The sequence below is a fragment of the Musa acuminata genome, chromosome BXJ2-4 (genome assembly GCF_036884655.1).
Source record: "Musa acuminata AAA Group cultivar baxijiao chromosome BXJ2-4, Cavendish_Baxijiao_AAA, whole genome shotgun sequence".
Lineage (NCBI taxonomy): Eukaryota > Viridiplantae > Streptophyta > Magnoliopsida > Zingiberales > Musaceae > Musa > Musa acuminata.
This window is the reverse complement of record NC_088341.1, coordinates 7,350,177-7,372,792: the sequence shown is the minus strand read 5'-3', so window position 1 is coordinate 7,372,792 and position 22,616 is coordinate 7,350,177. Positions and strand designations below refer to the sequence as shown.

The window sequence follows — 22,616 nt, the reverse complement described above, 5'->3', positions numbered from 1 at the left end:
TTTAGTATGCATATGTCATCACTATAAATTCAACATTTTTAGGATAAACTATTGTACTTAATATATGTTAGCTTATAGTAGGTAAATGGATGAATTAAGGAAAACCTTTTTTTTAGTTTTTTCGAAAGATATTATTTTCATATTCTTCAAGAGGCACCTTCCTCTTTTAATAATCTCCAAAATATCTCTAACATGACACAATAGCTTTTTTTTAGTAGGTAGAGCAAATTAATCAATTGATTTTGAACTGATGAATAGGGTGAACAATTCCTTAATTATAATTTTTAAATATAATTATAGTATTTGAAAAAAAATAATATAACTGACATGTATATGAAACTCTCCTTATTTGTTTGTTCATATTCTATTTGCCTTTATTATGACGTTTTTAATGAAATTATAATATCATGATAGATGTGCCAAAAATATTATAAATTTATTTATTTTAATTAAATTATTTTTGAATATGCTTATAATGTTTTGATGGAGGTGCCAAAAAATACCATAAGTTTATTTAAAAAATGAGTCTCCATATTTAGTTATTTTTATTCGTAAACCAATAATGATAATTATTTAAATTTTTATTTTTCTATATAAGTTTATTTCTGTGGGTTTTAAGTCTATTTCTGCTGGTTTTTAGTGTTTTTGAATAACTTCCAATTTTTTGGTTGAAGTGTCAAAAACACTGCAACTAACATATAACTCTTATTCTTTAGTTGTTTTTGTTTGTTAACTTGTATAATTTTTTTTTTATATTTTAAATCAATATCTCTCGTCTATAATGTTTTTAAATAAACTTATAGTATTTTGATGGAAGTATTGAAAATGTCATAATAAGTCATATACGATGGGGATTAGGATATTTGAAAAGGGATACTCTCTCGAAAAAAAATCCAAAAATAAGTTTTTTTTTCGGAAAATCACCTTTGGTATAATGATCTTGAAACTTAATTGATAGTAACATTATTTTATATTAAGATGGATTATCGAAGAAATTAAACTGATTATTTCAATTATGGACCTAATTTTTTATTAATATGTTCCTAAAACTTTAATTGTCCTTTGTTCACCCTTCAAATTATATTTTACCTTCAATATCGAAGTTCAATGTAAATTAAACGATAAATACAGAATTAAAAGTAAGTACAAGTAGAAAGAATCATTACAGGGATAGAGAAGACTCGATAGTCGTAATCTTATTTTTATATTTATAAAGGTGGTTTTAATAGTTAAGCTTTGGTTTATGAGATACCAATGTTCATCTAAAAAATAAGCATAAGAGATAGGTGAAAATAATAAAATATATTTTAAGTATTTAAAAATATGATATTTATCTTTTATACACACAAAGTTAAAAGAAATCAACCCCATCAACATATTTTTAATATGTTTGTTATGCGAAGAATTTATTGATACCATGATTAGTTCGGAATTATATAATTATCTAAGATACCTATGAGGTAAAAATATAAAGTTTTTAAAGTGACACCTTACACAAAAATTAAGGTCGGAAAAGGTTTTCGATCCAATCTCTATGTGAGTGTGAATATAAGTGATTAAAAAATAATTTTTATTTTTTATATAAACAATTAATTTTGATATCTGATCATAAAAAGATAAATTATGAAATATTACCAACCTACTTTAATAATCTTCTCTTGACATTCAACTATATTAACGATAACAGAGGATAATCATATATCTTGAATCCTTATCCACGTAAATAAACAAATGAAATATGAATCTCGGACACTACATTAATAATATTTTTCCTATCAATGTTGACCAATATTGCCTATTTATTTTCATCATTTGACCAATTTCTATCTCAAATAAATTTTCGGTATTGACTTTTTTAATATATATTTTTCATCATTTAGCCACCCATCAACATTGCTTTTATGTTAATTACGCTATCGCATTTCCTAATGCAATAATTAAGTAAAGACAAGCTCAGTTTCACTTCTAATTTAAAATTCAATATAAACCATCCCCTTATGATAATATTAGATATTTATTAAATCATGCAACAAACTCAACAAAAGCTAAGAAATAATTCAATAAATCCTTGTTATACTTTTTTTATGAACAAACAACATAAAGTAAAAAATCATAATTATTTTATATTTTAACATAATACAGAGGGCATAATTACTATTGGCTATAAGTTCTATAATGAACACATGACTATTTCTTAATTCAAATATGTCCTTCCGGGTGCTAATTATAGGATCTCATCCGCGTCCGCATCCGCATCCGCATCCGCGAGGAAGGAGATCCGGTCATCCCCCGCACATACGGACACCCACTCGCACCTCCGAGGGACATCGAAACGGTATCAACGAAGCAGGTTTTGGGGGAAACGGTTCTTGATCCCGTGGAATCAAAAGCAGCCGAGCAAATAAATCGTCGTTACGCGATCAAGAGAGGACAGATTAGAAGAGAAGAGAGACGGGGGAAAAGGTGATTGGGAAGAGAGGCATCGTGATTTTGGATCCGGCGACCGATCCGGGCGGCAGCCAAAGGAACTCTGGAAGGAAGAGATGGAAGATCTGGGAATCGAGGCAAAGGAAGCCGCCGTCCGCGAGGTGGCCAAGATCCTCCCTCTCCCCGAGCTCCTGGCCTCCATCGCTTCCATCAAATCCGACTACCTCTCCCGGCAACAGGCTAGCCTCGCTCCTTTATTCTCTCTTACCTCATGCTCCTCGTCATTCTCCAACGATCGTGTAACTTGTCTTCTTTGTTTCCCCCACCCCCCTCCCTTGTTTTATCGAAGTACTCGTATACTATAGAAACATCTAATTCTTATTTTGTTTAAGAGAAATGATGACTGTTGAGTAGGTTACAGTTTGGTAGTTCATTTGATCTCTGTGGATCTGTTGGGAGTCCTTGATGGTGACTGGTATCATGTCCGATCAAAATTCAAAAAGGCAAACAAGAGAGAGTGATGACTTAGACGAATGAAACAAAGCTTTGAATTAGGTTTCACGACAGAAGTTAGTAGTGTTGTGCTGCAGGTGCTTGGAATGGCGCAGATATTTATTGCATATTGTACATGTTTAAGGGCTCGCTAAGCAAGTTGAGAAGGAAATAATATGAATAAAATGAAAAATCTGAAAAATAAATCGGATTAATCAGTGTGACAAAATGTTTTCAATTTTGGAGTCTAATGCAGAGGAGCTAGTGGTACATGTATCATGGAAGGAGTACATGCATTTCTAAGTCCTGGCATGTGTACGATGATATATTGTAACTTCGATAAAAGATGGCTAATGCCATGTAGAAAGTTCAATTTGAGCGTTCCTACATCTGCAGTTTCATACTTTGGTGCTTTTACTTTTAACAAAAAGGTGCAGTAATTTGTTTATGATTATTCTGGCTTAATTCTTTTTTCCTTTTCTAAAATTGGAAAGGTGGTCTACTTTGTGGATGTTGTGAACCTAACATATTTTTATCTGTCTATGCTCCATCATGTAGGATTTTGATGATTTTGCTTTTGTGAGATTTATTAAATATGTTTATCTTCAAATGCTTCCAGGCAAATGACGCCCAACTCAGCACAATGGTAGCAGAGCAGGTAGGTTGTCATTTTCTGAGTTTTATTTAATACACTTCGAGGCCACAGAGAATGCCTTTATCAAGGTGCACAGATTCTGATATGATGTTCTCATGCTGACACGCACATACACGCACACATTATCCTACAGGTTGAGCAGGCACATAAGGGCATTGATGCACTGGCTTTGTCTCAGAAAACAATAAACCAGATCCGTGAAAATTTTTTGTCCATTGAAAGGTATGCTTGTAAACATTATGTGAATATTCTTTGTTTTATGCAAGGTTTGTAATACCGAATGATACCACCCGTATCGGGTGGTATGTACTGGTCCGTCAGTAGACCGGTATACGGACCGCCCGTTACCGAACGGTACCGTTGATTGAGGTCGTTATCGTCGACGGTAACCGAGGGAGAAGAAAGAGGGAGTTGACGGTGACTGAGGGAGAAGAAAGAGGGAGAAGGTGAAAGGAGAGGCAGAAGGGGAAGAAAGAAATAGGAAAAAAAAAAAAGGAGAACCTGAGATCGGCGCCACTCTCCTCGTTTGTGGCGACTTCTCATTCACGTGCAGGGAGAAGAGTATCGGCGTCACGTGGCGAAGAGAGGCGACACCTCAGTGAAATATTCTTTTTTTCTGCGACATCGCCCGAGAAGAGAGGGTTACGGAGTGGTTACCTCTCTTATATATATATATATATACACGGAGTAGTATATCGAAATATACTGCTCGGTATATAGTACCGTACCGAGCAAATCTTAAAATTCTGATATGGTATGAATTTTCAATCCTTGATTTTATGTACTAACATTTTCTTGGTTATAATAAACAGGTTGTGCCATGAATGTCAGACACTGATTGAGAATCATGACAAGATTAAGCTTCTCAGTAATGCTAGAAACAACTTGAACATGACTCTAAAGGTTGGTCCAAGCTTACTGACCTTTCGTTGACAACTGATGCTGCAGTCAGTTCATCTCTTATAAAACCAGAATGTGCATTTCGTTCTTTTGTGATATCATTCATTCACATTATATACTAGAATCAGAATATGCATTTTGTACAGTTCCAATATCACTCATCAGATGTAACAAGATAGGAACTTCTTCCTCATTAAGCTGGTTTTTATTAGCTCTAGCAGTCAACAGAAACCTTATTGACTTCACTCTGTTATTATCATGATAATTGGCCATTTTTTATAGGATGTTGGAGGGATGATGTCCATTTCTGTTGAAGCAGCTGCAGCTCATGATTCTTTAAGTGATGACAAAGAGCTTATTCACACATATGAGGTGCCATGATCTCTGTGAAGTTATAACATACCACATAGTTTATTGCTCCATAGTCCATACCACCAGCCAAGTTCTTATCATAGTATGAGCTTCTATTATTCTCATCTTATATACATTGCTTCTATCTTTTTTCATAGAGATTAACAGCACTGGATGGTAAAAGGCGCTTTGCACTAGCAGCTGCAGCATCTCACAAGGAAGAGGTTGGAAGGCTGAGGTGAAAATTTCTCACTTACCTATCATCTTTGTTTGACTATAAAATTGTTCTTCTGTTACAGCTTGACTTGATAGAAGAACTAACCAATTAACTTGATGAGCCTAAACTACGTTGCTCGTAATGCTCCCAAATTAGTTGTAGTAGGCCCACTAACCCTATAAACTATCATATTTGTCCTCCCACTTCTGATGTGGGATTGAAAGTGTGACAATTTCACCCTTTTAGTGGTTGACATCCTTGTCAAGAAACATGGCCAGTGCAGAGTCCAGAACTAAATTCTAGCTGGCGGAGTGTGAGTTTTTGTTCAGTAGTGGATCCACGCCTCCACATAATGACCTACATTGGCAGGAGCCTGTTGCATTGGGTACACTCTTTTTTAAATGACTCCATGTAATGATGTGCCTCCAACGTTATCACACTCCACTTGTTAGATGCTACTGCAAAGAGTAGATAAGTTTAGACTAGAGGGAATTGTTGAGACTTGAGAGATTTATAAAAGATGTGACCAAATCTTATCCCATTTCAGAAACATAATCCTATTCCAACTCAAATCTAAGGAGACTCCAACTTTATAGTCGAAAAAAATCCTAATTTTAACAAAATTATCAAAACCAACTCAAACCCCAAGTCAAATGCCAAATTACTTATCATCAGATCCAATTTAAAATCCAGGCACTATAGTGGAAGTTATTTAAGATTTTAAAGAATCTCAATTTTAGTTAAGCACAACTGCTTTACTTGATAGTTTTCTGATGATATTCATGTTCACAGAGAATACTTTGAAGATGTAGATCGGACCTGGGAGACATTTGAAAAAACATTATGGAGTCATATCTCCAATTTCTTTAATCTTGCTAAAGAAAGGTACGAGTGTTCTTTGTATTGCATTTGTAGTTCGATGTAGAGGTACTTTGCTTTAGTCAGTTAATCCTTGTTTGTTAGTCTCGTAATAATGTAATGGTCATTTTGTCAAAGTTTTGCTAGCTTACACCATCTATTTACAAGTTTCATATTTTGGCAGAATTCTTGAAAGGGGGTTTCGCTGACATAATTCTCAGAACTCTGAAGTTCTTTATGCATACTTTCTTTAGGCAGATCTTTGAATATATCCCACAAATTTCTGATTTATTACATGTATACAATTTTAATGCTAGTAATGTGATGATGTGCATTCATCCAACTATGTTATTTTAATTTTTAAGAAAAGAGAAAATTTCATTCTACCTCTTTCCTTTTGTTTACGTGCATCGTGGATTATAAATAAATAAATAAATAAATAAATAAATAAATATATATATATATATATATATATATATATGTGTGTGTGTGAGTGTGTGTGTATATATATACACTTGAATATCTTTTAATTTGATAGAATGTGAATTAGGTATAACCAAAAGCTCCTAAAAGGGGATTGCTTTGTATGACAATTGTTATGGGTCTTAATATGACATGAATGGGGAGTAACCGATTAGGCCAGATATTGTTGTAATTAGTTGATCTTTTATTTCTATAAAGGTCTTTTGAACTCTAGTTGTAGTCTAGGTAAACAAGGTCCATTGATCTGGCTTTGAGTTTGTAATACTGATTTGTAATAATGAAGAACTGATCTAAATAGCCAATTGGCCATCATCATCATCTGACTATCACCTCATTGTCACCATCTTCGTCTTTCTCCTATTCTAAATACTTAGTGCTCCTGACATTGCACTCAAAAATAAAAAAGAAAGGATAAAACATTGTTTTCCTTCTTTGCCACCATTTTAAACTTTCGTTTGCAAACCCAAACCATAAACACATATTATATATTATATAAAACATTAGTGATGCTGTCCTCTGTCAAACTGGAATTGCATAGGAAAGCTATTTAGCTTCATGTTACACCATTGTGTGTCTTCTTGACTCTTTATTCTCTTATGCTCAATCGAGCCAAAAAGAATGAACTAGGCACTTCTGAACTTGTCACATGGTATGCTAGGTTTTATTTGGACAAACAAAATACTGACATATCTTTGACAACTAACAACTTTATTGGAAGAATTTCATGTTACTGGGCCTTTATATCTTAAAGCTTGAAGGAAAGACAAGCTATTAGCAAAGGGCTACTTAAAATAAGAAAAGAATACATAAGAAATAGAAGAACAAGAAAGTGTTAGTTTGATTGGCATCATCAGCTGTCATCTATTTTCTTGGTTTTCTAAATTCTAAAATATGATACTACTGTCTGTCAAAATGTTAATTGTTTTGGAAGATCAGTACATGAATTTGGTTCTATTTTGACCTACCTATTTATCTAATTATTCATGCACTGTTATTGCTTTTGTGAAAGAATAAGAAAGAGCAATTCAGTATGAGCCTTATGATTCTGATCCATGATCGATCTGTTTAAGTGATCTCAAGTAGTCTGATTAATACATGGTATAGTGCACTTCTTTTGGCTGCCTTTGAGATGATCTATTTGGATATTGTTGCATTAATTTGTTGTTGAGCCAAATCATATATATGAATGTACACAGATAACCATTTTGTTATTCACTTCAGTTGCTTCATGGTTTGGTAGTATGAACTTATCTTTGTCTTATTCCAGCTTTTGTTGTTTGGCTTTTATGTCTTACCATCTTTTATTCAATGTTCTCTTCATTGCAGTCCACAGACGCTTGTGCGAGCTTTAAGGTATGTCTCAGGGTTTGACATGTTTTGCTCCAGTATACTGTTTTTATTTTTATCTGGTGGTAATTGGCTCTTTCTGTCATTTGCTGAGTTATCGCTAATTTTATGAATCATAAAGTTTGAATTTCTTAACCTAAATCTCTATTGAAGTGTTTTTGACTTGTTTAACATAATCTCGGACATTGGAGGTACTATTAATTTTCTTTTAGTTAAGTTTGACTTTTTGTCTCACTTGTTATTAGCCATTGTGTAATGCCTCCTACATGGAATGCCTACAAGGTTTCTTAGAGCTTCAGCAACTGTTTCTTCCCACTTCTTGTTTTCTTCTTTCAAATTCCACTTTGAAATGAGCGTGAAAGCTTCCTTTCATATGCTTCACTTTTGCTTAAAGAAGACTCTCATTCAATTTCTTTAATATTTCTACATATTGAAGACTATGTACTCATTTTCACCATTGTTCACTCGATCTTAAATGAAAGATTGTACTAGTTCCTCTAGGATTCTTTTATTTGTCACCTTTTACAGATATGTCAGCAAACTCTTCCTCAACATGCAAACTATTGCTGTTTAGTCTTTGAATTTGGTTGTAGCGTCTAATATTCTAGTGTAAGTTCTGGAGTTGCAAGTTCCATATGATTGTTCTTGTTTTGTCTGTGATAATGTCCATTTGCATTTTTTTACCTTTGTTTTCTGCATTAAGAAGAAAATGCATGTCACCAAAGATGTCTTCGGCTTCCATTAGAACATAGTGAATATGACTAATTTTACTTTTTTTTTTGTTTTTTTGTGAACATTTCATAATGCATTAGTGTAATCATCAACACTATCTTTCTGCTGAAAAGAGTCTACAGACTCCTATCATAAGTATGTAGAAGTTGTGGCTTCAGCAATGTTGAATGTTTGTTTGTTTCAATGAGCATTGTCGAAAACCTTGGCGTTGATCATCCTACCAGATGCATTTGTATAGTCTTTGACAATTATTTGGTTGACAAATCGAACTAGATAGTAGGTACTCGATAGCTATCTTGATTCTTGAATTTGCTGAAGATTCATATTCTTTCACAATAAAGCACAATTTAGTAGGCAAGGATGATAATATGAACTAACATACAACTACCGAAATCTTAAATGAAAAAATCTTTCTTTTTGTCTTAGACATAAACAAGAATTTGATATTGAGTACATTTTCAGCTTATACTTGACAGTTTCCTAGATCTGGTTTGCCAAAGTATAGTTTATTAATATTTCTTTGTTCTATCAGCTGATGCTGATTTGGATTATCATAATTATGTATATCTTCAATATTCTATTAGAACTCCATAGTCCCTATTAGGTTATTAGCTACTGGTTATTTTAAAAAACACAACATGCTTATCCATCTTTTTTATTCAAATACCATGGTGTATAACAGTTGAATGTTGTACCACTTTACAGGTCCATGGACCAGTATTGACATAAACAATTTTTTTTAATACTTTTTTCTTGTTAGTGAACCAATATGTATCACACTGTACTGGTTGAATTAGATTTTCTTGCTGGTACTAGCACCAACTAAGAAGGTCATTGACCATTTTGTTCAATACTTGATGAGGAACACACCTAAAAGCTTGTACCATTATGATCAATAGAATTTCTTTCTAATGGTGCATTCTCTCAATGATTATATGTTTAGTGGGTATGCTTCCCATCTTTATCATTCCCTTATTTTTTGCTCAGGCATTTTTTTGTTCTTTTAATTTTGTTATGGCAGGGTAATTGAAATGCAAGAAATCATAGATCAGCAACTGGCTGAGGAGGCTGCTGAGGCTGAGGGTGTTGATACTATGGCATCAATCACCAATCCACTTAGATCTGCAAAGTATTTCTATTGCTATGTGTGTTGTTTATTTAGGAATGACAATTTGTGCATCTAGAGAGCTGCTTTATTGGACATGATTGCTTTATTTTTTAGAATTCCAAAACTTAAAAGTGCTCCAGTGCTTGCATTGAACAAAGACCAGAGGCTATAAAGACTGGAAATTGTTGTGAAGTGATTTTTTTTAAATTATGACTGTTAATAATTTTTGGAGGCAAGTATTCTTCTTGTGAACCAGTCATTCTGGTTTGTTTTCAATCATCAAGTTTACTTAACATGATTTACAAAGATTGCAGATATACCAAGGGTAGCATCACATGTTTTAGTAAACTGCAAAGTAATACTTCTAACTTGCATGATGAGGCAAGCATCACCTTGAAGCATCTTTTTCATCTACTTTTTTCAATTGTATTCTGTGAACAAATCTTGCTGCATATCTGTGCACATTGTTGCCAACTAAGCAGCAGACTTGGTGCTTGAAATCCGTCAAGCACCTTGTTTTTATTAAGTTGTGTAAAAACAATTTTTTGTTTGAGATGACAGGATATGATTAGTTGTAATTTATTATTTTTTTCCTATTCTCAATTAAAATTATGCAACAGCAATTGTTCTCATTTTCTTTGACATATAAAACTTTATTATGGCAAGCTTGTTATGTTATTTTACACCATTAGGCCCTTCTGTTTGAAAATCTGCTATCTAATATATATATATTTTTTATTCAACAATACCATCAAGACAGAATTGTGTATAATGTGTTCTTTGCTTGCTATTAATTTACCTTTTGACTTTTGTAATCATATTTTGCATAATCTGTTGCTAAGATGCCCTTAAAATGTCAGAAAAGGTGCAACAACTGTTTCTCCCAAAAAAGCAGCACAGGAGAAGTTGAAAGGTCAGGGAAAAGGTTATAAGGACAAGTGCTATGAGCATGTCAGGAAAGCTGTTGAGGCACGGTTCAACAAGTTGTTGACAGAGGTATGTTATTCATGATTCAACAAATGCTTTCACATCACACCTGACAATCATTACTTTCAACATGTTCCTAACTTAAATACTGTTCATGCAGCTGATTTTTGAAGATTTAAAAGCTGCTCTAGAGGAAGCTAAAATGGTATGTAATCCTTGCGTATGGAATATTTTCCTGTAAATTGCCCCTACACTGCATGCTTTTCTGGATAGCTTGTGTTTAGATTGTCTGACAATCTTTGATGCCCATGAAGCTTTTCATCAGCGTTTGTGGTTCTTTTCAACTTTTTTTGTAATTACCATATTAGTCTGACATCACTGACATATGTGTGGTGGGCCCTATGGTCCTATGTCACTTTATTTGAAGAAAAGTTAAATTCTGGTAAATGTCTCCTTTGTTAAGAGCTTTTCTAAGTCTGGGAAATAAAATCATATGCCTTATTGTCTTTGACACAGATAATTAATTAGTTGATCAAATTGATGCTTCCAAAGAAGTCTATGATGATCGTGCCACAAGGGATGTCAAGGATCTCTTATATGACAAGAGTTGAAGTTTCAAGGATACATAAGCTTGTAGACGAGGGTCAAATCATGGCTTTATATCAGTGTTGAAGATTTAAAATCTAAATATGCCATCATAGTGTAGTTGCTTTGATGACGTCCTACTGTTGGTACCTAGCAGTGAGAACAACTACAATAACAAATCAACTCAATAAGATTGAAATGGTAAGCTAGCAGAGAGAAGCAACTGGAAGTCAATGTAACAACTCACAAGAAGCTGTAAAGAAACTGAGTTTTTTTCAAATCAAGTTGTCTTTATGATACCTCAACAGGAGACGTGTACAATCCCTGAAAGACATTTGTATTCAATTATGTTAGAAACTTTAAAGAGAATGCATTTATCTAGGACAAGCTAAGTTCATGGCTTATAGTAGCAAACCATTAATAAATGATTCAACTTTTTGTATGAACATGCCCTCATTGTTCATCATTGGAATTAAAGAATTAGATGAACAGATTCCTTGATTTGGAGAAAATAGATGAAATGACATTGAAATTAACATTAAAATGAGTAATAAATTAAGCACGGTTCGTTGTACCGTGGCATACTACCCGGTATGGGCGATACATATTGGTTTGAGAAGGGACTAGTACGGGTGATACATATCGATCTGTTGGTATGTCCCATCATACTATATGTCGATATGTTGGTATGGATCGGTATGTATCGTACCGATGGCCAATTGGTAAACCGGTATGAATCAGTATGAAATTAAGAATACTTGGGAATTGGGATTACATCACAAAGAGTTATCTTCTCAACTGTGGTGTTTTAAGTTACTAAAAGGTTAATTCATGACTTGGGCTATTGTTGACCAGCTTGGCTTGTTGGACTTTCATGGGACTGCTTCAAGTGTAGTATATAATTGCAATTAAAATTTCAGCAATTATTAATGAGTTTTTATTTCTTCTGATGGTACTAATTCAAGGTGAATGTTTTGGAAGTCTTAAATCTGAATAAAATCCACTATGAACATTTTTCTCCATGGATTTTCTCCACAAGCCATGGAAGTCTTAGAAAAGTACTAGCATAATATATCTGCAGGGTTTTAGATTTATGTGTCTGTTGTGTGCTTTTTAGTGGAAGCAACATAATTTCCATCAGTATTTAAAGTTTTTAGTTTTCCTAGTCATATGTATATTGATGATATTGTTGATAATATTTTGTAGATTGGTGACGAGCTTGCTGATATATATGACTATGTGGCTCCTTGCTTTCCACCAAGGTTTATACATAAAGTCTTAATTTTTCTAACTGTCTTCTAGATACACATTGTTTTATGCTGTTTACTGTTATTTTCTGAACTCATTGACACATTTTGTGGACTAAAACTTTTATTTTAGGTTGTCTCTTCTGACGTTTTTGACACTTGAAACAATCAAGTTGCTATGAACGATTTTTACAAATTGACACATCTTTATATTAGCTAAAAATGATATTAGCTGACAATATTTCCATACTACTCATGAAGATGCTCTGAATAAACTTTCAACTGTCTTTAAAGCTTGTAAGTTGGTTAAAATATGGTCAAAATGTTTGGTTGAAGATCTACTTTATCTTCTGCAATCTGCATCATTAATTTTCTTTTTTCTTTCTTGCAGATATGAAATTTTCCAGCTCATGGTTAATCTTTATACTGAAAGATTTATACAAATGCTTAGATTGCTTAGTGACAGAGCAAATACGTTGACAAATTTGGAGATCTTAAAGGTAAATACACTTGATAATAGAAGGAAATCTCTTTCTCAACGTAAATAATACATATATTTTCTTTAGTTGTACAAGTGCATATTCAATTTTACATCCTCTTTTTTTCGCTTGCAGGTAACTGGTTGGGTTGTTGAGTATCAAGATAATCTGATTGGTCTTGGTGTTGATGAATCCCTAGCCCAAGTTTGCTCTGAAAGTGGTGCGATGGATCCTCTCATGAATGCATACATTGAAAGAACACAAGCAACAACCAAGGTATTCTTTCACTATGTGCTCATAAATAATATACTGAGTTATCTTTCATTATGGAATTTCTTCTATAGAAATGGTACACAAATATTCTTGAGGCGGATAAGGTACAACCACCAAAGAAAACAGAAGATGGTAGATTGTACACACCAGCAGCTGTTGATTTATTCAGGATACTGGGGGAGCAAGTGCAGGTTGTTCGGGAAAATAGCACTGATGTCATGTTGTATCGAACTGCTCTTGCAATTATTCAGGCAAGTTTCCTTACATCATATCAGAATTTGTTATTGACGAAACACTACTTTAATACCCTATTCTACTTTATAATTTGGTGCTGTATGATGACCCTTGACCTATGTGAAAATGCCTACATCTCTGTATCTCTCTTTCACTCTTGTATACATACAGACATCATTTTAATTTTTTTTACATTAGGATATAGCAGCTAGTATCTACCGAACCTTTAAATTCTTTTACTTTCACCTTCTTTCGCCCGTGTATCATATTTATTTTGCAAATTTTAGTTCAAATTTTTTGAAGCTTACCCATTTTAACTGAGTAGTGGCAATCCTTATAAAAACTGCTATATTGCTCTATTGCAATTTTGGAATCATGGGTTTTACTTTTACAAATGAACTCTTCATCTAGGGGTAAAGCTGTGCACATCTGGTCCTCGCTAGACCCTACAGTGGAAGAAGCCATTTGGATTGCATCCTTTTCACATGTTTACCCATCTGTTTGGATTATGTAATACCTATCAAAGTTTTATTTTCATATGGCAGGCTGGTTTGAGTTAAAAAATGTTTGAATGTGATATACAATCTGGAAGAAAAAAATGAAGAAATTTCTTGTATATATTGTGCTTCTTGATTATGATTTTAGATTGGCTGAAGATAGCTTAGTTCATTATGGATTTGTGAGTTGAAACTTGAAAGAAATTTGTTTGAATGTAATACTGGATTTAAGTTTTTGGTGAAACATAGAATGTAATAAGGTAATTGGAGAATGGATGAAGAAGGAAATTTATGCAAGTTATAGTCAGTTTTTTTGCCATAAAGAAAATTTAACGAGTGACACGTTCGCAAGGGGAACAACAGAACAAAAAAAAAAAGTTTTGATAATATCAATATGAGGTCATATTACTTAGGTTTTTGTTCAGAAATAACATTGGAAACTAAGATAACAGTCACCATGGGTAAAAATGATGATTACATAGTTTAGGTGGTTCAACATGCAAGAAGATTTGGTTGTCTTTGATGCCACAGAAAAAGAAAATTCCACTTTTATGTTTTATGTTCTTTCCTGCTGGTACATTAATCATCTTGCAATCATCTGATCTTCTTTTATGATTTCTGTACATTCAGGTTATGCTTGATTTTCAAGCAGCAGAAAGACATAGGCTCGAGGAACCCGCTGCTGACATTGGTCTAGAACCTATATGTGCCATGGTTTGTGGTGTTTACACTTCTAATCTAGGTTTTTTAAATTTTCTACACTATATAACTTGAGGTATCATATACTTTGGTTGGTGTCAGATCAACAACAACTTGCGGTGTCATGAACTTTCAATGGACTTAAGTAACAACATACTGGAAGCTCTTCCACAGAACTATGCTGAACAGGTTATCATATGTAATTATGCATGCTTTCTCTTCAGAAGATTATTATGTTACCAGAAGGAGATCATATGCACTTGGTTTGATGTGTATGACTTACTCTCTGATTCTTGATCAACTGCTCCATTACACAATACACCCCTATGTTGCATTATCAAAAAATATAATAAAAAATTATTTGGCATAATTCATTTGTGTAATGGCATTGTCACTGCAGGTCAATTTTGAAGATACTTGCAAAGGTTTCCTCGATGTTGCCAAGGTTTGTCATTGTCAGATTGCAAGTTTATACCATGTTTTATTCTCTCATACGATACTTGGAATTGATATTTTATTTTGGGTTATATATCATTTTGGTAAAACCACGATAATAGTTTTGAGTCAACTATGATGAACTTTGCTTAACGGGATCTGCCAGTCCTAGTTAAAGAGGTTAAGTAGAGTAGCTCATAGCTGAGCTCTAAAAACTTGTGTAGTTGTATCGTTGATTCTTTAAACCATTTTATTTTGGTATCTATATTTTTAGATGGAACTCTTGAAAGGATAAATGCATGGAGATATGCTATGCTGTACAATCATGTTATTTAATAAGTTGACAGGTACTACAATCAATTGTTGATATCTTTTGAATATATTACAGGCTTGTTAGTTCCATATTTTTTTAAAGAGAATGATAAGTCAGTCCATACAAGATATTTACTTATACTGTTTTTGTTTGGGTTGAGACTATATTAAAAACAAAGAAGAATTATCCATTTTCTCTAATGGGATAAGTAATAATACAGATGAAGGGAATAGCTAATTCTGGTATTTTGGTACAATATGCAATTCTATTAGTTTAGGATGGGGCTGTACAATGATAGTGTTGTTCCTTTGTGATCTAGGAAACTAGGGTTCGAGTCACAGAAAGAGCATCTATTTGGGGTAAGGCTGCATAAACCGGCCTTCCCAAGATCCTTCTTTGGTGGGAACCTGGTGCACCTTTTTGGGCAATTCTGTTCGTTACACCATTTGACCAAAAAAGCAAATTCCCTTGACTAGTCATAATAGTCCTATAAAAAGAGGCCATATAACAAGTTACTATAAGATAAATCGTTATTCCATCACTCGGTTCTCTAACCAAATGATCCCCAAGATTTGCTCGAGTAGTAAATGGATCATTTTGTTGACTGTTATAACTTATAAGCTAATTTCTGTTTTAGATATAACTTGTATTTTCTATTGGAAACTAGTTAGAGTTTAGTTTGGTACTATTATTCAAACTTTAATTATTAGTGAATTCAAATTTTTGCAGGGAATGAAGGTCAATTTGATTATAGTTGTGCCTTAGTGGTGATATCCAAAACTTAATTGATTAGAGCAATATCAAATGGGAAAGGATAGTTTCACACTTTGTATTCATCAACTTTAGTGAATATATTGATAAAATCTGGCTAGTTATATTCATGAGGTGACTCTAGCTCGGAAAATTGATATAAATTTGCAAATATTTACCATCATTACTTGTTACCGTTGGTAAGGTGGATGAATATTAGAGAAGCTACAGTAAAAATAAGTATGTTGCACTGTTTATGATTGTTCTTACAGTTAAGGGTACCTCAAAAAGTGCATCTGTTGAGGTTATGTGGACAAAAAAATGAGAACTCTCGAGTATGAGAAACTTTAGAGTATAATATTCTAATAATCATAATGAATTCCAGGAGAAACATCTTGTAGATCTTCCTTTTGCTGAAGGTATCGTTCCTGAAGAAACAGATGACCAAGTTGTGGCTAACAAAAGTGGTCATTGCAGGGAGGAATGTAGAACTTATCATAGATTGTATCTGGAAATGATATGTTCTTTATAGGTTTCATAAATCAGTATGCCAGAATCCTCCCAAATGTAACTGAGATTTTTGAGAAATCTGACTTAAACAATGAAAAATACGCACCTTATTTATACTTCTTCAGCATATTTTCTCCTGTTCTTGCACTTTTCTCTTCACTCTGGCCTCCCATCAGTGTCAAATCAATGCAAGGTTGTGGCAGTGTTCATCAAAAACCTTGAAAGCAAGAGAGGCTCAAATTGTATAAAATCTTTGGTTTATATCTTTGGAACTTCTTTGGACCAGACCAGTTTGTATCTTGATCATAGATGCAATTATTTGTTAGAAAATATGATTGAACCATTCCAGTTGCTAGGTTCTGATATTCCCACTTTCGAGCCTTAGGAATCAAATTGCTTGTTTTGTGCATGAACTGATACTTAAAAACTTGGCCATGGGAATTTAGCTTCTGATGTTTGGCTAGATTTGACAGAAGTCTCTAATAGGCATTGCTGAGTTCATCATACTTAATGACACAAATATAGGGAGAGTCAGATGATGTTAATATCCAAAGCCTATGAAAATTTAGTTTGCAAAATATACAGATGTAAGTCCAAAATATGCAGCATACTTTGCTATTTTCTTGATTCAAGTAATATGCATATTCATATAATTATGCATAGTATTATTATTATTATTATTATTATTATTATTATTATTATTATTATTATTATTATTATTATTAATAGGAAATGATATATTACCTGAGACCTTAAACCTTTACTCATTGTTTTTCCTTAACATTTCTCTCGAATGATCATCAATGACTTCCTGTTTCTTAATTCTTGTACTGAAAAGCCATTCTTTCATAAAATTTGATCATATGCCTTTGATTTGGTACAGTATATATACATACATACATATTTATATATATGTGCACGCACGCACGCCATGCCACGCACGCACGCACGCACGACGCACGCACGCATACATATATATATATACATGTATATATATACATGTATATATATACATATATATATATATATATACATATATATATATATATACATACATATATATATATACATACATACATACATACATACATACATATATACATACATACATACATACATACATATATACATACATACATACATACATACATATATATATACATACATACATACATACATATATATATACATACATACATACATACATATATATATATATATATATACATACATACATACATACATATATATATATATATACATACATACATACATACATACATATATATATATATATACATACATACATACATACATATATATATATATATACATACATACATACATACATATATATATATATATACATACATACATACATACATATATATATATATATACATACATACATACATACATATATATATATATATACATACATACATACATATATATATATATATATATACATACATATATATATATATATATCCCCTGTTCAATACTCTGACAGGATGTCTTAGGAGGTTATTAAACAACATATTAGAAATTTAGAATCTCTTAAAGTGGCTTAATAGAGGTGGCAAAGTGATATAAGACGCCTATTAAGTGTTGCTCATTCTATTGTTTGTAGATCCTTGAAGGAATAATTAAACTAAAGAGCTCTGCGAATACCTGTATATATAATATCCGTTTTACTGTTTTTTGATCAAGTACATGGCTAGATTGTTATTTTAATTGCATATTATTTCGTAAGGTTTCTTCTCTTACTAGTTTGCGGTTGTTCTTATGGGAAAATGATGTAGGAAGCTATCATTCAGACTGTTCATGTAATTTTTGAAGATCCAGGCGTGCAAGAGTTACTTGTCAAGCTTTACCAGAAAGGTATGTCTCTCGGTAGCATCTTTTTCAATGCATTCTCACTTTTTTAATATACCTTGTTGTATTAGCCATGAGACATTGGACTGCATAACACGTTGTATTTATCATTGTAGAGCAGCACTGACAACATGGAGGGTCAGACTGCTAACCTTTATCTGACAAGCTTGACATAGTTTGACAAAGATATGCCATGATATGTGGCATCCTGGCCGTACCATTGCCTTGTGGCATATTGTGGCATGTGATACCTCTCCCTAAGGCAAATAAGAGCCACTAGCAATCTCGTCTCTCTCCACAAGTTTCTATGCTCATGAAGTCAATGTTTTTATCTATGTTAGTTTTGTTATCAAGCAAACTCTGTGCCGACACATTTAGTTGCAAATTTTGTAGATCATATATGTGCATACTACTGTTTTGAAGATCATACAATTTTTGGTTTCTTTATCCTCAAAGATGATTGTTTTAGTTTATCTTGTTTTCATGCCTATTATCTCCCCATAGTGTTCATGTTTTTCCTATGCATATGGCATAATAGTTTTAAGTTGCCCTATCATGTCTAGTATATGGGCCATCATGTTGCATATATTAAAACTGTATGTTAGTCTATGTATTTCAATAGTGTAAATTACTTAATCAGTAATGTGTTAATTTGTTATAGTTTTCAGCCTCTCTACTAAAGCCAGTAAAATGGTGTTGCCTTTGGATGATGTAATCTATAATGAGCCAAATTCAGTATCATGTATCATGTTTTTAGTGTGCAGAATTATTTTGCTGACTTCCTTGCTTATTGCAAACTTTTTCTGTTGGTTTCAGATTGGTATGAAGGAATGGTTACCGAGTATTTGGTTGCAACATTTGGTGATTATTTTGGAGATATCAAAGTGTAAGCCTTATCTAGTTTAGTTTAGTAATTATTTTGGTGGTATAGATTGTTGAATCATGTTTTTCTTGTTGTCTAGCAATTTGTAGGTTGCTTTTATAGTATGTCTACACCAATAAATGAATCACCCAATTACATGTAGCTTAATGTATTCATTTTATTGTTTATTCATATCAAACTTTTGAACTTCGAAGGAGAGAGCTTCGTTAACTTCTCTTGACCCTTTCACATCTTATTTTAGTAACTTGTTAGACAAATCTGGAACCTATTCTAAACATTCCTTAGTTATTTTATAGGGCACATAAATACTAACCGAACCATTTGTTTGTCAGTTATACTTATCAGCTCATTTCCGACTCTATACATGTTGCTAGTATAATTTATGAAACGGTCAACCTCAATACATAGGGATACAACCGTGATCTTTATTTTCAAAAACCAACAAATGTAATTTTCTGAGCCTATTTAGTATTATTTGTTGACCATCTATATGTGACTATCAATCAATGCGATCAGGAGCAGAAAAATCTGCTGCTGCTACTGGCTTTGATGCTCTCCATTACTGTTCATACATGCAGGACTTACCATGTAGAAGGAATTGCATAATTTGTCCACACAAGGTCTATGCAGCCTATTCATGTGGCCACTTAAAGCCAGGCAGTTGCATAAAGTTGATGATACTTTTTTAAAAAATTTAATGTGGTGATAGACTAAGGAACTTGATCTGTAGTTTAGTTTTTGCTGCAATTATTTCTAAATTTATCCATGTTTACCATGTCAACCCTTTGTTAACTGTTCTTCCATGTTAAACTTATCTTTTTCTTTAGTTACATTGAAGACCGATCATTTAGAAGGTTTGTTGAAGCCTGCCTGGAGGAAACAATTGTGGTTTATGTTGATCATCTGCTTACACAGGTTTGTATCACCAATCTCCAGTAAGATAGCTTATTGTCAAACACAAATTCTTTCGGAAACTTTAATGACATCCATGCATATAAGGTTTCATATCTTATCTAATTCATGTATCTTCACTATGCAGAAAAACTATATTAGGGAAGAGACTATTGAGAGGATGAGATTAGATGAAGAGGTACTTATGGATTTCTTTAGGGAGCACCTCAGTGTAACAGTGAGTATCTGTCCTCTTCTCTTCCTTCTTTATTTTGTAACAGTTTGTATCTTTTGCATCTGTCATGTTAAGATGCTTGTGTAGAGAATTTTGGTGTATGCATGTAGCAGATTAAAGAATGATATTTTATTATCTTACAACTACCATAATTTCTTGGTTTGTGCATGTATTTCTGGCCTTTGATCTGATTGTTATTTGTTTTACCTCAGAAAGTTGAGAACAGAGTCAGGATTCTGAGCGATCTTAGAGAGTTAGCTTCAGCTGAAAGCCTGGACAGTTTCACCCTTATTTATACAAACATTCTTGAACATCAAGCGGACTGCCCTGTAATTTCTTTCAATTTAACTTTAAGCTGTTGTTGCTGTATAGTCAATTATAGTGTCATTTTATGATCCGTTAAAGAGTTATTGATAGTTACTGATGTTTAATGATACCTTCTATGAAGAGATATCCAGTTACACACTCTACTTATATTCTTTAAATCCTTATGCAGCCTGAAGTTGTTGAAAAACTTGTTGCACTCAGGGAGGGCATACCACGAAAAGAAGCCAAGGAGGTAATAATCATATTTTATTTCATCGGTAGTGCAACTGTGTTGAAACTTTGATATTTATGGCTTTAACAGCCAAAAAATGGTACACTGAAAGCATGCTGCATATGATCTTCTGAGCCAGAATGAACAACCAGAATGAATAAATATGGTTAAGTTTGTTGCTAGCTGAAGGTTTATATAGCTCTATGGGCCCAAACAGTTGTTTAGCATATCTTTATGTAAATGTGATCATCCTCCAGATTTTGACATAGAGACAATGAGGTGCTATTATTGGTTACATACAACCATGCAATATTTTTTTAGTGTACTTGTAATGGTAGGAAACTTTCAGTTTAGTCACATTAGGATCAAGAAAATATGAAGACATCCAAATAAGGTGAGTCTGATGCCCTGATATGCCCACTGTGGTTAATGATGTTGGGTTGAATTGGGATGTTTGACTAGATGCTGACACTTGTAACTTGGGCTTTTAAATATTTCAGATCATGTTACGAAAGAGTGTTTAGTAAAAGAAATTGACTTTAGCAAGGTCATCAAGTCATGATAACTTGGTACTGGAATGACAAGGATGTTCAATAGAAAAGAATGACAAAGATGTTAAGCATTTGATTGGAGGTAACTTTTCAGGTCCTCATAGCACACTTTCCCACTAATTTGTAAAAAAAATGGACCTTAACCATGTGAATAATGCTGAAACACAAATTACCTCCGGGAGTATCATTCCAAACCATTCTCATTTGTAGGATTACTGGGGCATATAATAATATGACTTTGTTTTTAACTCTTTAAGGTCATCATCTTTTCCCAATCGGATATAGAGTTCGAGCATGTAGATATGAATTATTTTTAAAAAGCCATCTTTTCCCAAGAACTTATTCTTATTTATGAGGGCGCTATAGACTGATGTGTACTTCCTTTCCCATAACTCAGACTTCTGATATGTATGTTTGCGTTGTTTGATTAGGTGGTGCAAGAGTGCAAAGAAATATACGAGCACTCGCTCGTGGATGGCAACCCTCCAAAGACGGGCTTTGTCTTTGGTAAGGTGAAGTGCCTTGCAGCGCCTAAAGGCATATGGAGGAAGCTTGCGCAGTAGCCACTGCAGCAGCAAGGGGACCTTTATATTCGATTTTGTAGATAATGGATAATTTGTTGGTTTACACACATTCTTTAATTTCATCATTCATTACTCCCATCATGGTGTGTTCTATCTATCTTTAATTTTTCTTGGTTGCCGTGTGATCTGTTGTTGAATCTCAAACTAATTTCTTTGTTTTAGAAAAAGGGTGAGGAGCTGAAATGATTCTGTGAGGGAGATTTACTAAATAGTGTAGCAGTTGTGAAGGAACATCATGTCAATTTGGAAGGAATTGTGCACTTGAGAACATTCTCATTACTAGCTAGCGACTTTGAACAACATTTTTCGTATTTATGCCTAATAACCGAAGGTGTTGTTTTATCCGTCACTCTAGATATCAATAACTTGTGTGAGTATGCCATTTTAGGTAAATTCTTAAGATTATAGGAAAATTACTTGTATGGAATGATCAAGGATGACTTTATTTTTTAATGGAGTTTTAGATGAGGATCAAGCGGATGAAGCGGTTTATGCATTTGTTTTTCAAAGTAATATACCGACATGATTAAAGATTGA

At 33.3% G+C, this 22,616-nt stretch overlaps 1 protein-coding gene across 1 annotated transcript; it reads left to right on the top strand.

Annotated features, from left to right (window-relative positions):
- The first annotated feature begins 2,334 nt into the window (after nt 1-2,334).
- Nucleotides 2,335-22,157, top strand: LOC135609785 (exocyst complex component SEC6-like). The gene is made up of 25 exons (XM_065103422.1): nt 2,335-2,666; nt 3,539-3,577; nt 3,708-3,796; nt 4,387-4,477; nt 4,757-4,846; nt 4,984-5,063; nt 5,835-5,927; nt 7,710-7,736; nt 9,484-9,591; nt 10,431-10,566; nt 10,658-10,702; nt 12,289-12,344; nt 12,721-12,829; nt 12,944-13,084; nt 13,153-13,332; nt 14,443-14,526; nt 14,614-14,700; nt 14,912-14,956; nt 18,325-18,403; nt 19,214-19,283; nt 20,108-20,195; nt 20,320-20,409; nt 20,619-20,735; nt 20,903-20,965; nt 21,927-22,157. Exons 1-25 carry the CDS (start codon nt 2,544-2,546, stop codon nt 22,056-22,058), a joined length of 2,262 nt encoding a protein of 753 aa, XP_064959494.1. The 5' UTR covers nt 2,335-2,543; the 3' UTR covers nt 22,059-22,157.
- The last annotated feature ends 459 nt before the right edge of the window (nt 22,158-22,616 follow it).

What these genes read in the sequence shown, in the direction of transcription:
- LOC135609785 (XM_065103422.1), top strand. Translation starts at nt 2,544, where the DNA reads ATGGAAGATCTGGGAATCGAGGCAAAGGAAGCCGCCGTCCGCGAGGTG. An exon ending in ACGCTTGTGCGAGCTTTAAG is followed by an intron (nt 7,737 to 9,483) that starts GTATGTCTCAGG and finishes TTGTTATGGCAG; the next exon opens with GGTAATTGAAATGCAAGAAA. An exon ending in AACATCAAGCGGACTGCCCT is followed by an intron (nt 20,736 to 20,902) that starts GTAATTTCTTTC and finishes ATCCTTATGCAG; the next exon opens with CCTGAAGTTGTTGAAAAACT.